This window comes from Bos taurus, chromosome 9 (assembly GCF_002263795.3).
Source record: "Bos taurus isolate L1 Dominette 01449 registration number 42190680 breed Hereford chromosome 9, ARS-UCD2.0, whole genome shotgun sequence".
Taxonomy (NCBI): domain Eukaryota; kingdom Metazoa; phylum Chordata; class Mammalia; order Artiodactyla; family Bovidae; genus Bos; species Bos taurus.
In genome coordinates this window covers 50,316,931-50,336,942 of record NC_037336.1, presented here as the reverse complement: position 1 = coordinate 50,336,942, position 20,012 = coordinate 50,316,931, and the positions used below count along the sequence as shown (strand labels likewise).

The 20,012-nt window shown below is 34.7% G+C and overlaps 1 protein-coding gene across 7 annotated transcripts in view; it reads right to left on the bottom strand.

The window, feature by feature from the left end:
* The window catches only part of USP45 (ubiquitin specific peptidase 45), a 73,006-nt gene that overhangs the window by 18,579 nt on the left and 34,415 nt on the right, over positions 1-20,012 (bottom strand). For 3 of the 7 annotated variants that reach the window (XM_059889818.1, XM_024996805.2, NM_001206181.2), the window contains exons 10-17: positions 16,179-16,260; positions 14,202-14,293; positions 12,370-12,426; positions 11,895-12,038; positions 9,921-10,593; positions 8,034-8,131; positions 4,726-4,812; positions 852-1,005 (exon numbers count right to left, since the gene is read on the bottom strand). In XM_059889818.1, coding sequence (XP_059745801.1) covers positions 852-1,005; positions 4,726-4,812; positions 8,034-8,131; positions 9,921-10,593; positions 11,895-12,038; positions 12,370-12,426; positions 14,202-14,293; positions 16,179-16,260 — 1,387 coding nt within the window. The other 4 variants (XM_024996806.2, XM_059889819.1, XM_024996808.2 and 1 more) reach the window with 4 other exon arrangements.

Sequence of the window (20,012 nt, the reverse complement as noted above, 5' to 3'; positions counted from 1 at the left end):
TAACAAAACAAAAAGAAGTATAATTTTACAAGAAGTATGTTCTGACTTTACACCAAAGTTATCATTAACTACACGTATCTAATGTTAGACTTTATTGCATAAGGCTGTTTGGAGTTAAACATCTTCCAAAATGAACTCTTTCAAAGCATTAATATTAAGAGCATTTAAATATCTAGTAGAATACCAGATAGCCTTATTTAAGGAAAAGTGCATTTACACTAAAAGAGAAAGAAAGAAATACATAGACGACTGAAGCAAATTTTTAACTCCAGCTCTATTCTGAGGACCTGGTATATCTTCAAAAACTACTGATACTGTTAAATAAAATGCTATTCCACTGCAATACACGATGACTTAATACCTTGAAAAACTGGGTGCCACTTCACATGATGTGAAGGGTACAGTTTTATGATATTTAAGATTATCTAGGTACTCCTTCGGAGAAGGCAATGGCACCCCACTCCAGTACTCTTGTCTGGAAAATCCCATGGATGGAGGAGCCTGGTAGGCTGCAGTCCATGGGGTCGCTAGAGTTAGACATGACTGAGCGACTTCACTTTCACTTTTCACTTTTCACTTTCTTGCATTGGAGAAGGAAATGGCAACCCACTCCAGTGTTCTTGCCTGGAGAATCCCAGGGACGGGGGAGCCTGGTGGGCTGCCGTCTATGGGGTCGAACAGAGTCGGACACGACTGAAGCGACTTAGCAGCAGCAGCAACAGGTACTCTTTAAGGTATTTCTCACTTAACAAAGTGAATCCACACAAAGTACCCATTAAAAAACTTACTTCTTCCAGAAAAAGAATAAATTCATTTGTTTCTAAGAATAAAATAAACTTAGGGTGGCATACCAGGTACATTTTTCTTTCCAGTGATGTATTCCAGTAATTTCCTGGAGGGTGTTCTCACTTTCACGTAAGCGGTGTAGTGACCTCCTTTCATTGAGCCGCTATGTTCCACTACGCCATAGAGACCATAGAGAACTTTACCTCCCACACTTACATTCTTTTACACAAAGAAAAAAAAAAGTCAATTAGTAATATTTAGTGAAATCTTATTATACGGAAAATTAAATGCACATCCTACTTAAAATAAGGGCAATTAACACTACACTGGGGTACCTGCCCACCTGTACTAGACTAGCAAAATGCAAAAACTTGACCTTTTCTGTTGCCTAGCCTGTCAGGAAAAAGAGTGCTCACATATGGGAATGAAAAAGGGTAGCTCTATTCAGAAAAATTTCATGTTATTTAGCTAAGCTATACGTGCATTACTCTTGGGTTTATCAATCCCTTTTCTAGGACTATTTCTCATAGGTACCATGAGCAATATGTAAAAACACATGCACCAGACAAGTGATTGAAGGATTATTTGTAATACCAAAAAACCATAGACTCAAAAGTGCACATAAACTGGGGACGGCTTGAATAAGCTATAATGCATCCATAGAATACAGTATTATGCTGCTTGAAAAATGGAGTGCAGATTATCTCTAAACACTGCTATGAAATATTCTCCAGGATACAATGTTAATACGGTAGAAAAAAAGGATACATCTTATAAGCTATGATTATTAAAGAGGTGAGATATTATATATATATATAAAATAGATATGTATTTATTTGTTTATATTTTTAAAAATTACACGTGTACCCCAATGTTCATCGCAGCACTGTTTATAATAGCCAGGACATGGAAGCAACCTAGATGTCCATCAGCAGATGAATGGATAAGAAAGCTGTGGTAAATATACACAATGGAGTATTACCCAGCCATTAAAAAGACTACATTTGAATCAGTTCTAATGAGGTGGATGAAACTGGAGCCTATTATACAGAGTGAAGTAAGCCAGAAAGAAAAACACCAATACAGTATACTAACACATATATATAGAATTTAGAAAGATGGTAATGATAACCCTGTATGCGAGACAGCAAAAGAGACACAGATGTCTATACTGTTCTATACATCTGAGAGGGAGAGGGTGGGATGATTAGGGAGAATGGCATTGAAACATGTATACTATCATATATGAAATGAATTGCCAGTCCAGGTTCGATGCATGATACTGGATGCTTGGGGCTGGTACACTGGGATGACCCAGAGGGATGGTACGGGGAGGGACGAGGGAAGGCGGTTCAGGACGGGGAACACGTATATACCTGTGGTGGATTCATGTTGATGTATGGCAAAACCAATACAATATTGTAATTGGCCTCCAATTAAATAAATTTATATTAAAAAAAAGAAATAAAATAAAAACAAAGGGGGAAAATTATAGATGAATAAATAATAATTTGAAAAAATGGTTATCTCTAAAGGAAGGAAACAGGTAGAACAGACATGGAGAAAACCTACACTTGTTTGAATTTACCTTGATTTATACATTTGACTTTAAAACTACATAAATACTTTATGTAATTATTAAACAACAACAACAAAATTTAAGTAACAATCCCTAAAAATGAAAATTTAAAATAAGCAAATGAACATCCAGTTGGTGGCATAATCATTCTGTGAGCAACCACAGGGGTCATATCAAAAGAACCGAGGAGCCAACCTGAAGAGGCTCTCAGTGGCTAACAATGGACCCACTAGACATATTAGACTATGAATTAAAAGAAGAGTGTAGTAAATTCAAACATATTTAGTGTGTTAAAATCCATGAAATCATAATGATAAATTTACTGATCACAGTTTGAGAATGATAGTAAATTCATTATTCTGAAAACTGGCTTAAAAGGGGGATGGGGAAAGAACTGAGCATTTATCCTGCCTTTTCTAAAAGAACTATAATGTAAAATACCTAAAGAGATGAAAGGAATTTCTCTTTATATAGAAGTATTCCAGTAAATAAATGAAGAAAGAAGAACAGGATACCACCATTCTGTAACTGTTAATGAACTCATTGAGCAACACTGGTTGCTAACATCACGGAAAAGAAACTCGCATTATGTGCCACCTGATGAAACAACAGAACACTCCCTATGAAACAGCCTTATCAGGGGTTGGGATGGGAGTTGGGGGGTGGGGTGAGGATCTATTCAAGCTTCTGTTGATCCAACTACCTATTTGTAGGAAATCAAGAGGATAAAGGAATAATCATCAAAATCTAAACTCTGTGAAACTACCAGAAAGATGATCCAGTTTCTTCAACAAATAAATTCCAAGAAGCAGAGATGGGAGAGGGAAACTATGTATTAAGAGAGATATTTTTCAATCATGACATGTAGTCCTTACTTGGATATTAATTCATTTAAAAATTTATTAGACAATTGGAAATATGTATGCTAGAGGATAGAAAGTGGAAGTGAAGTCCCTCAGTCATGTCTGACTCTTTGCGACCCCATGGACTGTAGCCTGCCAGGCTCCTCTGTCCATGGGATTTTCCAGGCAAGAATACTGGAATGGATTGCCATTTCGTTTTCCAGGGGATCTTCCCAACCCAGGGATTGAACCCAGGTCTCCCGTACTGCAGGCAGACTCTACCATCTGAGCCACTAGGGAAGCCCAAAAGATTTAAAAAGTAATGCTAATTCTTTTAGCGTGAAAGTGGTATTGTGGTTATGTTTAAAAGGGCAGGGGGGGCGGGTAATTCTTATCTTTTAGAGACACATAGAGGAAAAGATTTATGAATGAAAGGATACCTAATACTTGCTTCAAAATAATGTAAGAAAAAAAATTAATATAGAAGGAAGAGGTAGATGAGTATGTGGATGGGGTGGGACTGGCCATATATGTAGGGTCTGGGGGCAAGAGGTTTATTTGTACTGTTCTCTTTGGTGTTTGTTGGAAATTCTCCATAATAGGTACTTTTAAAAAATATGTTTCTGTAAGTTTAATACACAGCTTGCTAGACATTTTGTTTGCCACATTATCAAATTCTATGAATATATCAAATTCTATGAAGACTGAATGTAAACATCTGGCAGAAAGTGCTGGTATTCCACAGTAGATGAACTGGATTCACTGAAAAACTGCATTTAAGATATTTTTGTCTTGACTGATCAATGTATTGAAATTATTAAGTTCAGTAAGTTTATGTACCACAAAACCTAGACTGCTAACCAGAAATGGCGAGCAGGACAATATGTGAGTTACCCCAGAACTGTGTGGTGTCCACATGGAAAGCAAAGTCATCAATTTCACCTACAGTTAGTTCTCACATATAAGCACAAGCAATTATAAACCAGCTTGCTTTCTATGCCTGATTATTAAAATATTAGTAATTTTAAGTTTGTGCTCAGCTGGCAAGTATACTAGTCTCAGTTACGTACGTGAAATGGCATGAAAGACAACGCACTAGTACACTGGTTTACAAAAGAGGAGATCAGATCAGATCAGTTGCTCACAAAAGAGGAGAAAACTCTCCAAATGCTAAAACCACTGCCAATTAAGCACATCATTCACAAGAAACAGGAGAGGGCACAAAATCTGCTTATTTCTCTCAGCAACTATCCGACGCTAGCAGCATTTACAAGCAGCTTTGATCATGAACATCATGCCTCACTTATGCTTTATGCATCTTTTCAACTTATTCTGTCTCCCAAAGGACAAAAGTCATTTTCTGTGTTAAATGCTGGATGGAAGAAGAAAGGGAGGAAGGGGACATGAGAGACAGAGGGTAGGAGGTAGGGAGAAAGACATGGTCTAATAAACAATACATAGGATATTCTAAAGCATATTATTTGCAAGACAATTAAATATCTTAATAATATACTATACCTTACAAGTAGCAGAACAGAATGGTGCTAAGTCAAGCATAAGTGGAAAATCTACATGTCTGTTTACTTTGCGAAGACTCAAACCAGCCTCAAAAAAAAAAAAAAAAGTAACAAACTTAATTTATAGATCAATGGGTTTGTTAATTTTAATTAAAACCAAAAGAGAAATACAAAAGGTTCGTTTCTTCATAGCTATTAAAACATCAACAATCCAAAACTGATATATGACTAAGTTCTCAATTAGGTTTCATAAACTTATTGCAAAGATCATTCATTTACATGGGTATTTTTACCACAGACAATATGAAAATAATTACTTTCACTGTGCATTACAACACTGAAAAACAAACTCAATGTGATTGAAGCTAAGCTACTGATACATATGCTACCTAAAAATGTACTCAACTGAAGAGTCAGGAGTCTGGTGTTACAGGCCTGACTCAGTGACTGGTTAACAGTTAACTTGACTCTAGACAACCTTATCTAGATCAAGGCAGAAAATGGGTATAAATGGGTTAGATTAGGTCATTTTCAGTTCTAAAATTCAGTGATATTCATTCATTAAAAAGAAAAAAGCCTGAACACCCAAATCATTTTATCAATAAAAGTAAACATTACATATTATATAAATCAAAATGAATCTTCATGTTAAGAAACTCTACTTCTTTCTCTATTTTTAGTATCCAAAGGCAGGCCTTGAAAAACATATATTTACATTAAGTAATAATAAAAATTTATTGACAGACCATCAAATATATTGGATAGGAAACTCAAAAATAAAAATGGACTCTTTTTAGAATAAGAAGATACTTGAATCTGAGATGTTTGGGTAGACAAAATTAATATAGATGCAACCTTCCATGAAAAGCTTTCATGACTTACTTCAATGACTAGTCTTTTTATTTGCATACTAATCACATAACACTACAGATCGTTGCCTATTTCTTATCTTTCTTTAAAGAAAAAAAAACAACTTATTTTTTGACCAAAATATTGCCAGTGATTTGTATTTTCAAGTAATCTTTAGGAGTCTTAACCTGATATCAGACATGAAATTATGAAGTCATATCAGGAAAAATTAATCTGTATTCAATTTGTTTGCCTCCTTTTTTTCTTATCAGGTGACATCTACAAAGCAGCTGATACCAGCAATGTCTGAGATCATGTCAGGCTTATGTGTCCTCCCCAAACAGTACTTTGCTGTTGAAAAATTACCCCTTAAGAGAAGAGACTTCTATCAGCACTGTTATAATCTTTGCCATTTTGGACAGGCTAAAAGAGGAATCTCACTGTCATTGTATTTTGTATTTGTTTTGCTAGAAAGAATGGAACTTCCTTTCACATTTTCTTTGAATTCTTTACTTCTATGAACTGTCAATTCATGTTCTTTACCCTTTTACTATTAGAGTCTTGATCTTTTTATTATTGATCTTTCAGTTCAGTTCAGTTCAGTCGCTCAGTCGTGTCTGACTCCTTGTGACCCACTGAATCACAGCACGCCAGGCCTCCCTGTCCATCATCAACTCCCGGAGTTCACTCAAACTCATGTCCATCAAGTCTTTAAGGGCTCTTTATTTATTTTCAATATTAATCACTTGCTATATTTATGACAAAGAGCTCTATCTTGTTGAGATCTCTCAGGTACTGTGGATGTTTCTAATAGAACTCTAAAATTAGTATGGGGAAATAGGTTTTCAGGGACACAAGAAAGCCAGAAGCAGAGACACTGCTTAGAGATTCTGATCCCTTTATTTCAGTTCCAGGGAATGAGAATGTGGCTTTGCAGACATTACATCTAGCCTGAGATCAAGAAGGGGCCTAGACATCTATAAAAATTTCCCTGTAAGGGCATGAACTCCTTCTGTAGGTTATTCCTAAAAGGGATGCAAGTATCGAATACAAAATAACCGTGGTATATCATTCTCAAGTCCGGCATGACCCTAGCAAGTTCACACCAAGTCCCTGCAGATATACACCTTCCATTTAGCATTCTGATGTACTGTAATGAGACACAACACATCTGCTTCTGCTTTCCATGGCCATTTCCACAGAGTTTCTGTAATGTTGGCTATAGAAAATCAAGAACTTCATCTAATTTCTGTGGGTAGGGATGGAGATACAGAGAAAAATCTCTTCCAGGCCATCTGTGGCCCACCTGAAATGTTGCAGATATATCATCAAAGCTTTCCATCTCTTGAGATTTCTTTCAAAGGTTTTATATTTAGAAAATTGTTCACACAAGGATCAGGTTAGTAATTTTCCTGAAGTTTTCTTCTAGTCTTTCAATAATGTTTCATAGAATTAAAAAAATCTGTCTGAAAACAGTACTGATATCAACATATCTGGTCTAGAAGGAAGCTCTAAATTTTTATTTCAAACATCTTTCTTAAGTCCTTTAGAGAATAACCTAGCCTCCTTCCCAACTGATTTGAGATTCATCCTATATCATAACAACAGACTTTAAATTGTACTAAATTCACTGACAATTCTGACCATAGTATTTAATTACTAAAGTTTCTTCAGGAGAAACTTTAAAATCATTTTATCAAATGCAAAAAAAAAAAAAAAAGAGAGAGAGAGAGAGAGATAGGACATTAAAGTATAACCAACTGGAGAAAAACGTTTAAAAATAGGTTCTTTCCCATTAGAGTCCTAAAAAAGTGAGGCCTGCCTTGTAGCCCTTTTTGCAATTAGTCCCAGCCAATCACACTCAGCCCAAGCACTCTTCTCCATTGGGATAAAACCTTAGAAAGCTATGTGTACCTTGTTATTTCCCTGCTTCTAAGGGTTCCTTAAAAATTCTATTTTCCACTGACACAAACCTACACACACCACACTCTCTCTCTCACAGACACACACCACTGAGGTTCCTATCATACCAACTAAATGTTCAAATATTGTGAATTAGACAATCTTATTTAGAAAAGTCTTATAAGCTATCATGGCTGAAAAAGCAGTAAATCTCATGAGAAAATTTTTAAATTCAATAAATTACTGTCTAATCCTTGACAGTACAAGACTTGTGTGTGTATGCTTAGTTGCTCAGTTGTGTCCAGCTCTTTGCAACCCATCAACTGTAACCTGCCAGACTCCTCTGTCTATGGAATTTTCTAGGCAAGAATACTGGAGGGGGCTTCCATTTCCTCCTCCGGGGATCTTCTTGACCCAGGGATCAAACCCGTGTCTCTTGCATCTCCTGCATTAGCAGGTGGATACCTTACCACTGCACCACCTGGGAAGCCTTACAAGACTAAGGCTCCGCAAAACATATGATGAAAATATGTGTAGTGCTACTAAAGAGAATTTTACCTGATGAAATCTTTTAAGATGGAGAATCAGGATAGCTGGAACAGCAGAAATGAGCAATTGCTTCCTGGCATTAGTATAAACCCCCTCTGCTTTCTTTTCTGCATAAGATACAATAAATTTATTTATAAATTACATCTTATACATTATTGCCCATATAGTATAGTAAACATTTAAATAGAATCATTATACCACATTTTTGAAAATGTTAGAAAAGAAATTAGATTTCTGATTACTGGGAGCCTCAACTCAACCCTAAAACTCCAACAATATGAAAGGGATTTTTTTTTTAAGGCATACAGTTATAAGGACAAAGAATAGGAGAGGTGACACTTGCAACACAACTCTGGAAGCTGGAAAGCTGATAGACCAGAAGTGACTTATGTCAATGCCTTCCAGTCAAACACCACCAGAAACATACCTGTAATTGAAAAAACTGGGTCATTACTCACTGCAGTGAAAGAAGATCACCTATCATGGGAACGATGGGATATTTCCATAAAAGGTTGTTACATATGTAAAATAGATAGCCAGTGGGAATTTGCTCTTTGATGCAGGGAACTCAACCTGGGGTTCTGTGACAATATAGAGGGGTGGGGCAGGGTAGGAGGTGGGAGGGAGGTTTAAGAGGGAAGGGACATATGTATATCTATGTCTGACTCATGTTGATGCATGGCAGAAACCAACACAACATTATAAAGCAATTATCTTCCAATTAAATTAATAAAAAAATAAGAGGTTGTTAGAAATGACTTGTGATAGGATTTGAATATGGCCAATTGCATACTTAACTTGGATTAGTATAAGCTGGCATTTCTTCCTCTCCCATCTAGACATTAATTTTAATGTATTAATCATATTTTCATTCTGATGCTTTGACATCTGGGGCCTTGCTGACACTGGAAAGGGCCTTTTCCAGAGCCTAATTCCTAGATAGTAAATAAATTAAGCGTGCCTTTCATATGTATTTCCAAAGCCCTTACCCAACCACCTCCTTTACTGGGCTCAGATACTCTAGGTCACTATTCACCTGCCCTACTCACACCAGAGCCAGGTACCAGACCTCTAGAGACAGCCTCTATACCTCAGATTATTCACTTCTAAACCTTTCTGCCCTCCTTCATTCATTCCTTCCCTCGGCAACCACAATAAACGCACTTGACTGCACTTTCCCCCTTGCTCCCCGTCTCCTGACCAACCCTGGTGCTTCCCTTGTGGCCCTGGGCGGCATGTCTTAGTGTGTCTCCTCCTCTTGGGAACTTCACTTAAGTAATAAACTACCTTTTCAGTGGCAATCATCTCATCTGTTAGGCTCATTATACCTGAATAATAAAACGTACATTTTAAAACAGTCATTAAGAATCAGAATTTTTTATTCATTTAATCAAGGCTAGAGGTACACCAAAAATTTCCTACTTGACAAATCAACCTTTTCTACTTTTCTCTTGTCAACAAAACACAGTTAGTATATAGCTAGCTTTATAATATACAATTACTTAAAATCTTCAAATTTATATCTCATGATATGACTTTTGTGAAGGACATTAATCTCACTGGTGTTGCAATTAAGTTTTACAGAAATTATTTCTGGAAAGACTTCAGATAGCTAGTTCCCTGAAATAAGATTATGTGAATTTGCATTTTCAAGGCAAAGATGGATACTTCCTATTCTTCAACTTATTTGGACAAAATTCTATTGAAAATTTCCTCTGCCCAGTCAGTGTCTTCAATGCTAAGGTACAGATATGAATAAGACAAGCCCTGACTCCAAGCAGCTAATGTATGGTGACAGGTTCTTAGGTTCCTCCATGTGGGATCTATTACCCACTAGTCACTGATTATCAGATAATCCATGAATACTTAAAAAAAAAAGTTAAGCTAAATACTTACCTGCAGAAGTGGTTTCCTTTTGGTACTTCTGTTTCTTCTCAGTACAGTTCTCACACAGAAGCTTGTTATTCCCCATTAGCAATTCCATAGATGTAAACTGATAGAGACAAGACTGAACTGAACATTCTTTAGAAGTGGTTATATAGCTCTGAGAAAGGGTCTGAAAAGCATTTTGGGGGCTCTGAGACACCATATGCTTGTCCTCTGAAAAACACAAATTATTTGAAACACTTAGTGGCTGATTTTCTCTGTCAAAATCCCTAGCTCGAATTATAGTGCTGCTCAAATGAAGTTCAGAAATAGCTTCCGCCACTCCCTCATCACCATGGTCGCCCTCCCTAGTGAGTGGTTCACTCTTGGACGGGTAGTGAGGGTGTCCATTTGTGTGCGTGTAGTATCCGCTTCTGGATCTCAACAACAAAGTCTGTTTCGGAGCACTCTCAGACTCCGAAGCCTCGCTGTCAGCATCAACGCTACTTTCAGAAAGGCTGTCTTCTTTCTCACTGCCATCGGTGGGGCTTTCAGTCAGAGTCAACTCAGTGTTCATGATGCTTGCAAACAATGAAGAGTCTCTATTCACCTCAAGGCTTTCATTTTCCTGGTATATGACAGCAGCTTTATCTTCTCCAGATGATGATTTTCTTGTACATTTTCTGCCATGAATTAGCTGATTCTGTAAGTTGATAGTGTTTTCAGAGAAAAGAATCTGTGACCTTACTGAAAACAAATGCTAGTAAGTCTTACTTAAACATTTCACAATTATTAAAATAATATTTCTAGTACCTCTGAAATCCATTTACTAAATCTACCCAAACTACAATGAACAGTATGCTAACAAAAAGCTCTAATTTAAAAATAAACGTTTACACAAGGAACCAACTTAATGGTTACCTATTTATGGGTGGGGAACAGCACTTTTGTGGAACAGTGCTATGCTGGAGGCTTTTCAAGTGTAAACCTCTGCACAATTTATGTAGTTTTGTCCCTTAAAGGACTTTTGAACAGAGTAAGTTAAATCTGGTAATACATCAATTTGCCAAGTTAGTATAAATCATATCATGTAAAAAAATTGTTTTTTGCTTTTTGTTTTTTAACAAGGTGCAAATTCAAATGGATGTCTTTAAATTAATCTGGCTTTATTCATCAATCACCATGGTCACCCTCCCTAGTGAGTCCCTGGGGAAACAGTGGATCTGATAATGGTCATCAATTACTGATAACATCACAGGAAAAGAAATATCAAACATAATATGTACCTCCTGATAGAAATACATACCATCACTTGAAAAAGTTTTCTTGCAAAAAATTAAATAATCAAACTTAAACCTATTTAGGCCTTTAGTTCTAACTGCCTTAAAGAGGAAACAAAGGGAACAGAGGCATCTCTTAAGAACATGTAGATGAATTACTGCTTGCAAAACGAACTACCACAATATGCAAAATGAATTACTATTGATATAGGAAGGTGAGACTGCTGAAAAAAAAGATTTCATGTCTTCAACAAATAAATTGCAAAGAAAACAAAAGGTGGAATCTGTGGATTAAAAGACATTTAAGACACGTGGGAAGCTATAGATCTTTTTAAGATGCTAAATTCAAATATGCTTGAAAAAGCAAAAACAAATATTTTATGAGACAATTACAGAAATTAAAATTATGACTAGATGTTTGTCCTATTAAGTTTTAAATATTTTTAGGTACAATAATGATACAATGGTTATGTCTTTAAAAAGCATCTTTTAGAGAAATACATTTAGATATATGTTGGGATTTATTTCAGAATAATCTAGGATGAGGAGGAGGAAAATGTGAGACAGACAGATAAAACATGACCAGTTGTGAGATGACAACTATGACACTGAGGGTACCTGGGGGGTTATTATACCTTTTTCTCGATTTTTGTATACTTTAAAAAATTTTTCTTACTAAAATGTTTCAAAAAGCAGGATGTTTCACAAATGCATATAATCTTACCATATCTTTAGATAAAGAATGCTTCCTGATTGCTCTGGGTTGATGAGTATTTTCTACAGGAACAGTGCCACTGTATTGACCATTATCTGTCTCTTGTAAACGTCCATATTTACTTATTCTTCCCAAAAGTACAGGTTTTGAAACCTATATAGATAACATGTACATAATACAAAATTTCTTTAGGAAATGAATTCTGGATATCATCTACTTTTTAATATTTGTAACACTTGAAATATAATTTCCTAAATGATAATTCTCAAAATATAAAGCATAAGCATTTAAATTCCTTGAGATTAGGAACTATATCGTCCTTCACTCATCCATATACAAACTCCAATATCAAATACACTGCACAAACTCAATTACTGTATATAAAGAGTAATGACTCTCAGATACTTGATAATATACTCAAAAATGCCTACGTTTTGAATTTATAAATGTCCTTCACAAAAAGACTTAAGGTTTTTCTCCTTACCCTTTCTTCTATTATAGGAAGTGAAATATCAATAAAAGGATCTTTCACCGTGGAGATCTTAAAAAGAAAACACATTGAAAACTTCAGTTAGAATTCTAATGTAGACAATGTAGTTTTGTAAACTCCTTAAAGAAATCAAACTTCCCAGGAAACTTAAAATCTTAAGTTAAAAAGCATTCTTGGAAGAAACAGTAATTTAATTGGGTATAGCAACACATTTGTTCAGTCGCTCAGTCGTATCCAACTCTTTGTGACCCCATGGCAACACATATGCGGTTAATCAAAATAAGATAATCCAAAGCTTAAGTAAATGCAACACAGTTGAATTTTATAATACTGTTAATATGACTAATGTGGAATATTTAAAGTAACTTTTAAAATAAACTGTGTTTAATAAAACTGATTAACTATATAAGCATATTTTTGGTGAAATTGGGGCCATAACATATGACATACGTTATGACATAACATAAATAAAATATGAAATGTTAAGAAAAAGCCATGAGAAAAGCTAAAGAACTTGACGGTGTTTTGAAGATTCTTCAGGATAATTCTATTTTAAAAGATACTCTATAGTTTGTGAAAAAAGAAATCAACTTCTATGTTGAATATATTAGAAACCTAAGTGGAGCTGACTATTGAACAATGTGGGGGTTAAAAATGCTGACCCCCATCCCACTGAATAGTCAAAAATTAGAGCATAACTTCACAGTTGGCGCTTTGTATCTGGGATTCTGTGTCTGCAGATTCAACCAAATGCAGAGATTGTGTAGGACTTTAGCAGTATTTACTGAAAAAATTTGTGTATAAGGGAGCCCTTGCAGTTCAAACCCATGCAATTCAAACCCATGCTGTTCAAGGGTCAATCATAATATCATGATGACACATTCTGTGCTTCACTATGATAGGCTTGAAGGAGATACAATATATAATCCTGATTTTATAAGATTAGAGAGGAAAGATACTCTATAATCTGGGATAGGAAGACAGATATAAAGACTCTCTCTTTTATGATTAAAATCTGACAGAAATTTAAACCTATTATATGCCATACAGTTCCAGAAATATTCCTTACCAAGCAATTGAAAAACCTGTAAAAATTTATACAGTCCTTAAGAAGCTATTGTGCTTTCCTGGTGGCTTAGAGGTTAAAGCGTCTGCCCACAATGCGGGAGACCTGGGTTCAATCCCTGGGCTGGAAAGATCCCCTGGAGAAGGAATGGCAACCCACTCCAGTATTCTTGCCTGGAGAATCCCAGGGACGGAGGAGCCTGGTAGGCTACAGTCCACGGAGTCGGACACGACTGAGCTACTTCACTTAAGAAGCTGTTACAGTACAGATGGCATTCAAAATGAAATTATCACTAAATTCAAAAATGAGTCAAGTCTGCTTTTTTAAAAAAAATTGAACAAGTAATATAAATATAAATTTTTAAAGAAGATCAGCCTAAATTATGTTATTGAATTATTTCTTTTGGGATTACAATTTAGGGCAATGCATAATGATATTAACGTAGTTACTCTCTTCACAGAAGTTTCTCTTTCATTTTCAATCCAAATGAGTAGCTAGCACATAGGATTATACTAAAATAGGCTAAATGAACTTCACAGGTGTGTCAAGAGGAAAATTTAGATAACATTTACTTAAAAAAATTATACATTATGTTTATTTTCTAACAGTGAAGGATATATTTTTTAAAGACTTTCAAAAACTACTACATAGTCATCTGTCACAAATAAAAATGACTGCTAATGATTACATGTGAAAGAAAACAATAAAAACAATATGACTATAATCTAGTCCATGTTGAAGAGAATTACAAAGTACCTACATTTGAACATTCTTCACACATGACCGTGCTAGTTAATTCACCAATAAAGATACGATCTATGAAGTTCATTTTCACACCTTCTCTTCCATATGCTGTAAAAATAATACTTTTAATGAAAAAAACATATCAACCATCAACCTAACAATGTAACAGGCTTTTTTCCTGTTGAATCAAAAGAAATCTGAATAATCTGGGACCATATTTAATACTATATTTTACTATATGATCTTATAATTTTCTTTACAATTCTATAGAGAAAATGTGACTATCAACTACTGTAGTCTCAAATAACAAACTGATAATTCTTAAACTTTAAGAAGTAAAATAAGTAGAGTAATCACCACTATTCATACCACACTCAACTGCTCCCACTAAACCCTTTAAAAAGCCTCTGTGCCTAACCTAGAGGTAGACAGAGGGATGGAAAAAGAGATTATGATTTAGGGCTACAAATGCCAGGACCATAACTATGGACACAACAGGGCAGTAAAAGACAAGTAAACACTGCAAAGCATACGAACTAACATGGAAATTAATAACTTAGCTATATATTTAATTCCTGTTACATAAAAATGTTAAAATCATTCTATTTCTATTTCTATATTATATACTACATATTTATATATTTATAAGTAAAAGAAAATGATGCCTATGGTTTGATTCAAAATAATATGGAATTGGGGGAGAACAGATGAAACATGAATCAAGTGTAATTTAAGCATGATTATGGGCACACAGGCACATGGGCTTCACACTATTCTAATGGAAGTTTGAAATTTCTCACAGTAAACCACGGGGGAAAATATATTAAAAAATTTTTTCTCAAACCTACTCACTCCTCTTTCAAATTTCTCTTCCATCCTTTTTGGATCTCTATCCTCAAATTTCATGCAAACAATTGAAATCATTTTAAAACATTACTTGAAGCACTGAATGACAGAGCAGATTTTTATCTGGACATATCAAGAAATACCTTTTAATTACGATGGTAACTATTTAGAAGTTATGTTTAACTAAGATGTTTCATTAAGGAAAACTGTATAAGGGATTGAAAGTAAGTAAGATTACAAAACTGAAAAGGAGTGAAAGAAAAAACGAACAGTTATTCTAAACATGCACTAGATGGCACTATCTCAAAACAAAACAGAGCATACTTGAGACCCTATTATTTTTTAAAATCTTGAACCTTCAACTGCACACAGTTTTGTTATATACAAGCTTAATGTATTTATATTTGTTTATATAGACACCCTTTATATATAATGCTATAAAAACAGAATTAGAAAAGAGAATAAATAAAATAAATAATATTTTTAAACATTTTCTAAAAATGAGTTACTACCTCAAGGAAGAATATATTTATAGGACACAGTAAATTGTTAATAACATGGGATATAAACCTACATTTAAATACTGATCATTATAAATTATCAGCTTTGATCAGTTAGTTAATCATTGTTTCTGCCTCATATTTTGGCTGATCAAGAGTCAACACTAGGAGTAGACATGTATGATTGACGTAACAGTACCCTCTTAAATAATGATTTCCTTGTAGGAATCTCTGGAACACTGAAGCATTTTGTCTAGCTAAGACTAGACAATATCCATAAACCCACTATCTAATAAGCACACTTCAAATGAAAAATGACACAGTATGATAAAAGTGAACTTCCAAGTGAGGTTGCTACTTTTAACAACCTTTCAAATCTCCCACAGGATACTTCTCTTAAGTGCATCAGTCAAACTGTATATTTGATATTAGTTTTTTTTTTAATTCACATAGATTCTAATATTTTTCTATGACCCATTAGACTGTCTTGCCACCACAGGAATAAGTAAACTCTTAGCAGCAGCAGCAGCATTACTTCAGAGAATTAGTTTACATAATGTTCAGTTCCTCTCCCACTTCCCCGCTAAAAAGAAATTTACAATATTTTCTTCTAGAAAAAACTTTTAACAGTGAAACTGTCAACATACCTTTGACTTTTTTTCTAGTTTCATCATCAGCAGTTTTAGTAGTTGGGTTGTTGAATGCTTTTAGAATGCCAGCTTGTATTCGCTATAAAACAAAACAATAAGAATTTCTTAAGAATGTATACTAGAATGTATCCTTTCAAAGCATTATTCTGTGTTCCCGTGACTAGAATCTGGTTTCAGTGACAACTGACTCAAACTTCATCCTCTTAAAAGAGGATTTTCAAACAGCAACATACACTGGATCTCAGTTCCCTAGTCTGTAAATTAAAATGACTGAATTTTTAGAAAGTTAAATGTGTCCTTTAGTCCAGTTCTAAAACTCCATGCATGAATAATTTTGTGTTGCCAGATTCTCCCCCAAATAAGTCAAGGTTCCTACATACAGGTTCTCTTGTGTTTAAAGTATTTTTCACAGTCAACAAAAAGCAAGCAGCCTAGTCCCATTTTTTTTTTTTTACAGGTTTAGAATAAGTTCTCCTTTTTTCTTCTATCCCCCATCTTTCCCCATCTCTTGCTTCCTCCCTCCCTCTCGCCAACTCTGTCCCTAAGATGATTTACTCCTTAACCAGGACAAAAAGTAACAAGTAGATCATATGAAATTTCTTATCTACGAAGAAAGTAGTAATACATAAGCAGCTATTAAACTGGTCACTATGACCTCCATATAGATATATATACACACACACATGTATCAGATCAGATCAGATTAGTCGCTCAATCGTGTCCGACTCTTTGCGACCCCATGAATCGCAGCACGCCGGGCCTCCCTGTCCATCACCAACTCCCGGAGTTCGCCCAGACTCACGTCTATCGAGTCAGTGATGCCATCCAGCCATCTCATCCTCCGTTGTTCCCTTCTCCTCCTGCCCCCAATCCCTCCCAGCATCAGAGTCTTTTCCAATGAGTCAACTCTTCTCATGAGGTGGCCAAAGTACTGGAGTTTCAGCTTTAGCATCATTCCTTCCAAAGAAATCCCAGGGCTGATCTCCTTCAGAATGGACTGGTTGGATCTCCTTGCAGTCCAAAGGACTCTCAAGAGTCTTCTCCAACACCACAGTTCAAAAGCATCAATTCTTCGGCGCTCAGTCTTCTTCACAGTCCAACTCTCACATCCATACATGACCACAGGGAAAACCATAGCCTTGACTAGACGAACCTTTGCTGGCAAAGTAATGTCTCTGCTTTTGAATATGCTATCTAGGTTGGTCATAACTTTCCTTCCAAGGAGTAAGCGTCTTTTAATTTCATAGCTGCAGTCACCATCTGCAGTGATTTTGGAGCCCAGAAAAAGCCTGACACTGTTTCCACTGTTTCCCCATCTATTTCCCATAAACATATATGTGTATATATATATACACATACACATGACTAAAGTCCAGAATATTGTCCACAACAAGAAGACAACTTCAGAACTTAATTGTTATTTTATTTGAATTTAGTTGTCAATGAAAATCATGTGTTCAAGTCCTCAGCAGCTCTTAGTAAATAAGTTTTATGGTTCTACACCTCTTACATATGGCTTAGAAAAGATCTAACCTCACGAAAAACTCTCAGAATAAAACTACATATATTCCAAAAATAAAGATTTATTTAAGCTAATAAATTATCATCTTTTACACTAATTGCAGCCCTTTTAGTGGATAAATTTAATCTTCTCTAATTCACATTTTAACAGTGGGGTGAGGGGAAAGGTAGTAAGCAAAGTCTTAATTACAGGTTTTCATATATGTGAAACCACTGTTTGACTTAGATTTCTTGGTATGAAAATGATACATAAATCTTTTGTCAAAAAATTATCATGTCAAAGAGAAATTAAGCAGAATTGCAATCTTCTCAGAGAGTAAGAAAACTCTATATGTCAGAATCCAAGATACTTTTCACTCTTCAGAACAGCTTTATATATGTAAATCGATTGAAAAGAATTAAAAACAAATTAAGCAGCTAACTTATACATTTAGAAAAGGACATTAAACTGAACACAAGTATAAGGAAAGAGTTAAGAGGATAGAAGTAGAAATTGACGAGAATAAATAAATGAATCAAAAGCTGATTTTCTGGGCAGCAGGGAATAAACCCACCAACTAACCTAAATCAAGACAAGCGTGAAAAAAAAAGATAAGCATGAAAAGCATAACATCACATATAACAAAGATGGAGAATCACTACCTAAATGAAAGATATTGCAAATAATCATGAGAGACTACTTTGCTCAACTCTTAGGTAATTATATTTGAAATTTCAGGAAAAAGAAAACCAGATAATTTTTCAAAAAATTAGAAAATTTTCCAGCTTTCAAGGAAGGAAAAAAATATCATTAAAGTCACTGAATTACATAATCCCTACACAAACCTCCAGTACCTAATAATTTCACAGAAACAGTAAACCTATGTCCCAGGGCACAGAAAAAGGAAAGCTATCAAATTATCTTCATGAAGCATAATATTGGTACCAAAAGCTGACAAGAGTGTACACACAGATATAATATTACCTAAAAAAATTCTAAATAAAATATCAGCGACAGAATAGAGCTAGCTGCACAGTAAAAAAAAACCCCACAAAGATTATAGTATGACCAAGAGGCCTTTATTCTAGTAGTACAGGGATATTAGGGAACTCTAATAACATTAATTAATATAAGCCATCATATACACTGAGAAAAAATAAGATCAAATCCCTCGATACCCCCATTCACTACTACTATTTAACACTGTAAAGTTTTACTGATGTATTTGACAAAAAATAAATCTCAGAGATATAAAAGTATAAAAGAGAGAAAATTATTTGCAGATGACATGACTTTTTACTTCAAAAAGCCAGAGGAACTAAATGAGATAAAAAGCTACTATAATAATGAGAATTTAATAGGGAGTATATAAAGATAATGAAGTCAATCGCCTTCACACAAACAGAACTGTTAGAAGATATAGAAGAAAATAAACAATAATCGCAACTGAAAATATAAAATAACTAGGAATAAACTAAACAAATGTGTAACATCTAAAAAAGGAACACTACTGAAAGATACAAAAGAAAATTTGATCAAATGGAAATACACAGCACGTTCTTGGATAAGTCCTATCATTATGAACATTTCAATTCACCTTCCACCCAATTTATTTATTTAACATAATTCCAGTGAGAATGGCAATAGTATATAGATTTTAGAGTTTTCTTTTTCTCTTTTTAATGTGAGAGGTTGAAGGGAGAGGTAGGTTCTACCCAGGTATGGAAAAAATAAATAAGAATAGCAATGAAAACCTGGGGGCAGAGAGCAAAGTGTAGTAAGAGATGACTGACTAAATGCATTAAAATCTTCATAACTGAAAGGTTAAATCTAGTACTTAAACATATAAGCAAACACAACCAAGGGCAAGTTGAGAAAAAACCCAAATAATATGAAAAGTTAGTATAATTAGAGTGCTACCAATTTAGTGGGGAAAACATACTATATAGTTTGGGTAACTATAGGATAGCCAAATGGGAAAAATGAAAATATCATGGAACAGGGTAAATTTCAATAGATCAAGCTTTAGATAAAAGTCAATCATAAAAGTACCAGAAGAAAACATGGGGAAATTCTTTTATAACCTTGAAGTAAATTAAAAAATTTGCCTTTTCAACCAAGACTCAATATCCAGAAGCCATATAAAAATAAAAAAAAATTTAAGATTTTTAAATTCAAAAACAAAAAAATGTTTAGCATTACATTTAAAAAAAAAGCTATTGTCACATTATAGGCAAAATCACATCACAAATGATAAACTTGGTAACATATTTCCTCTCTAGTACACAAAAAGCTTTTAGAAATCAGCAAAAGATCAAAACCCAGTAGAA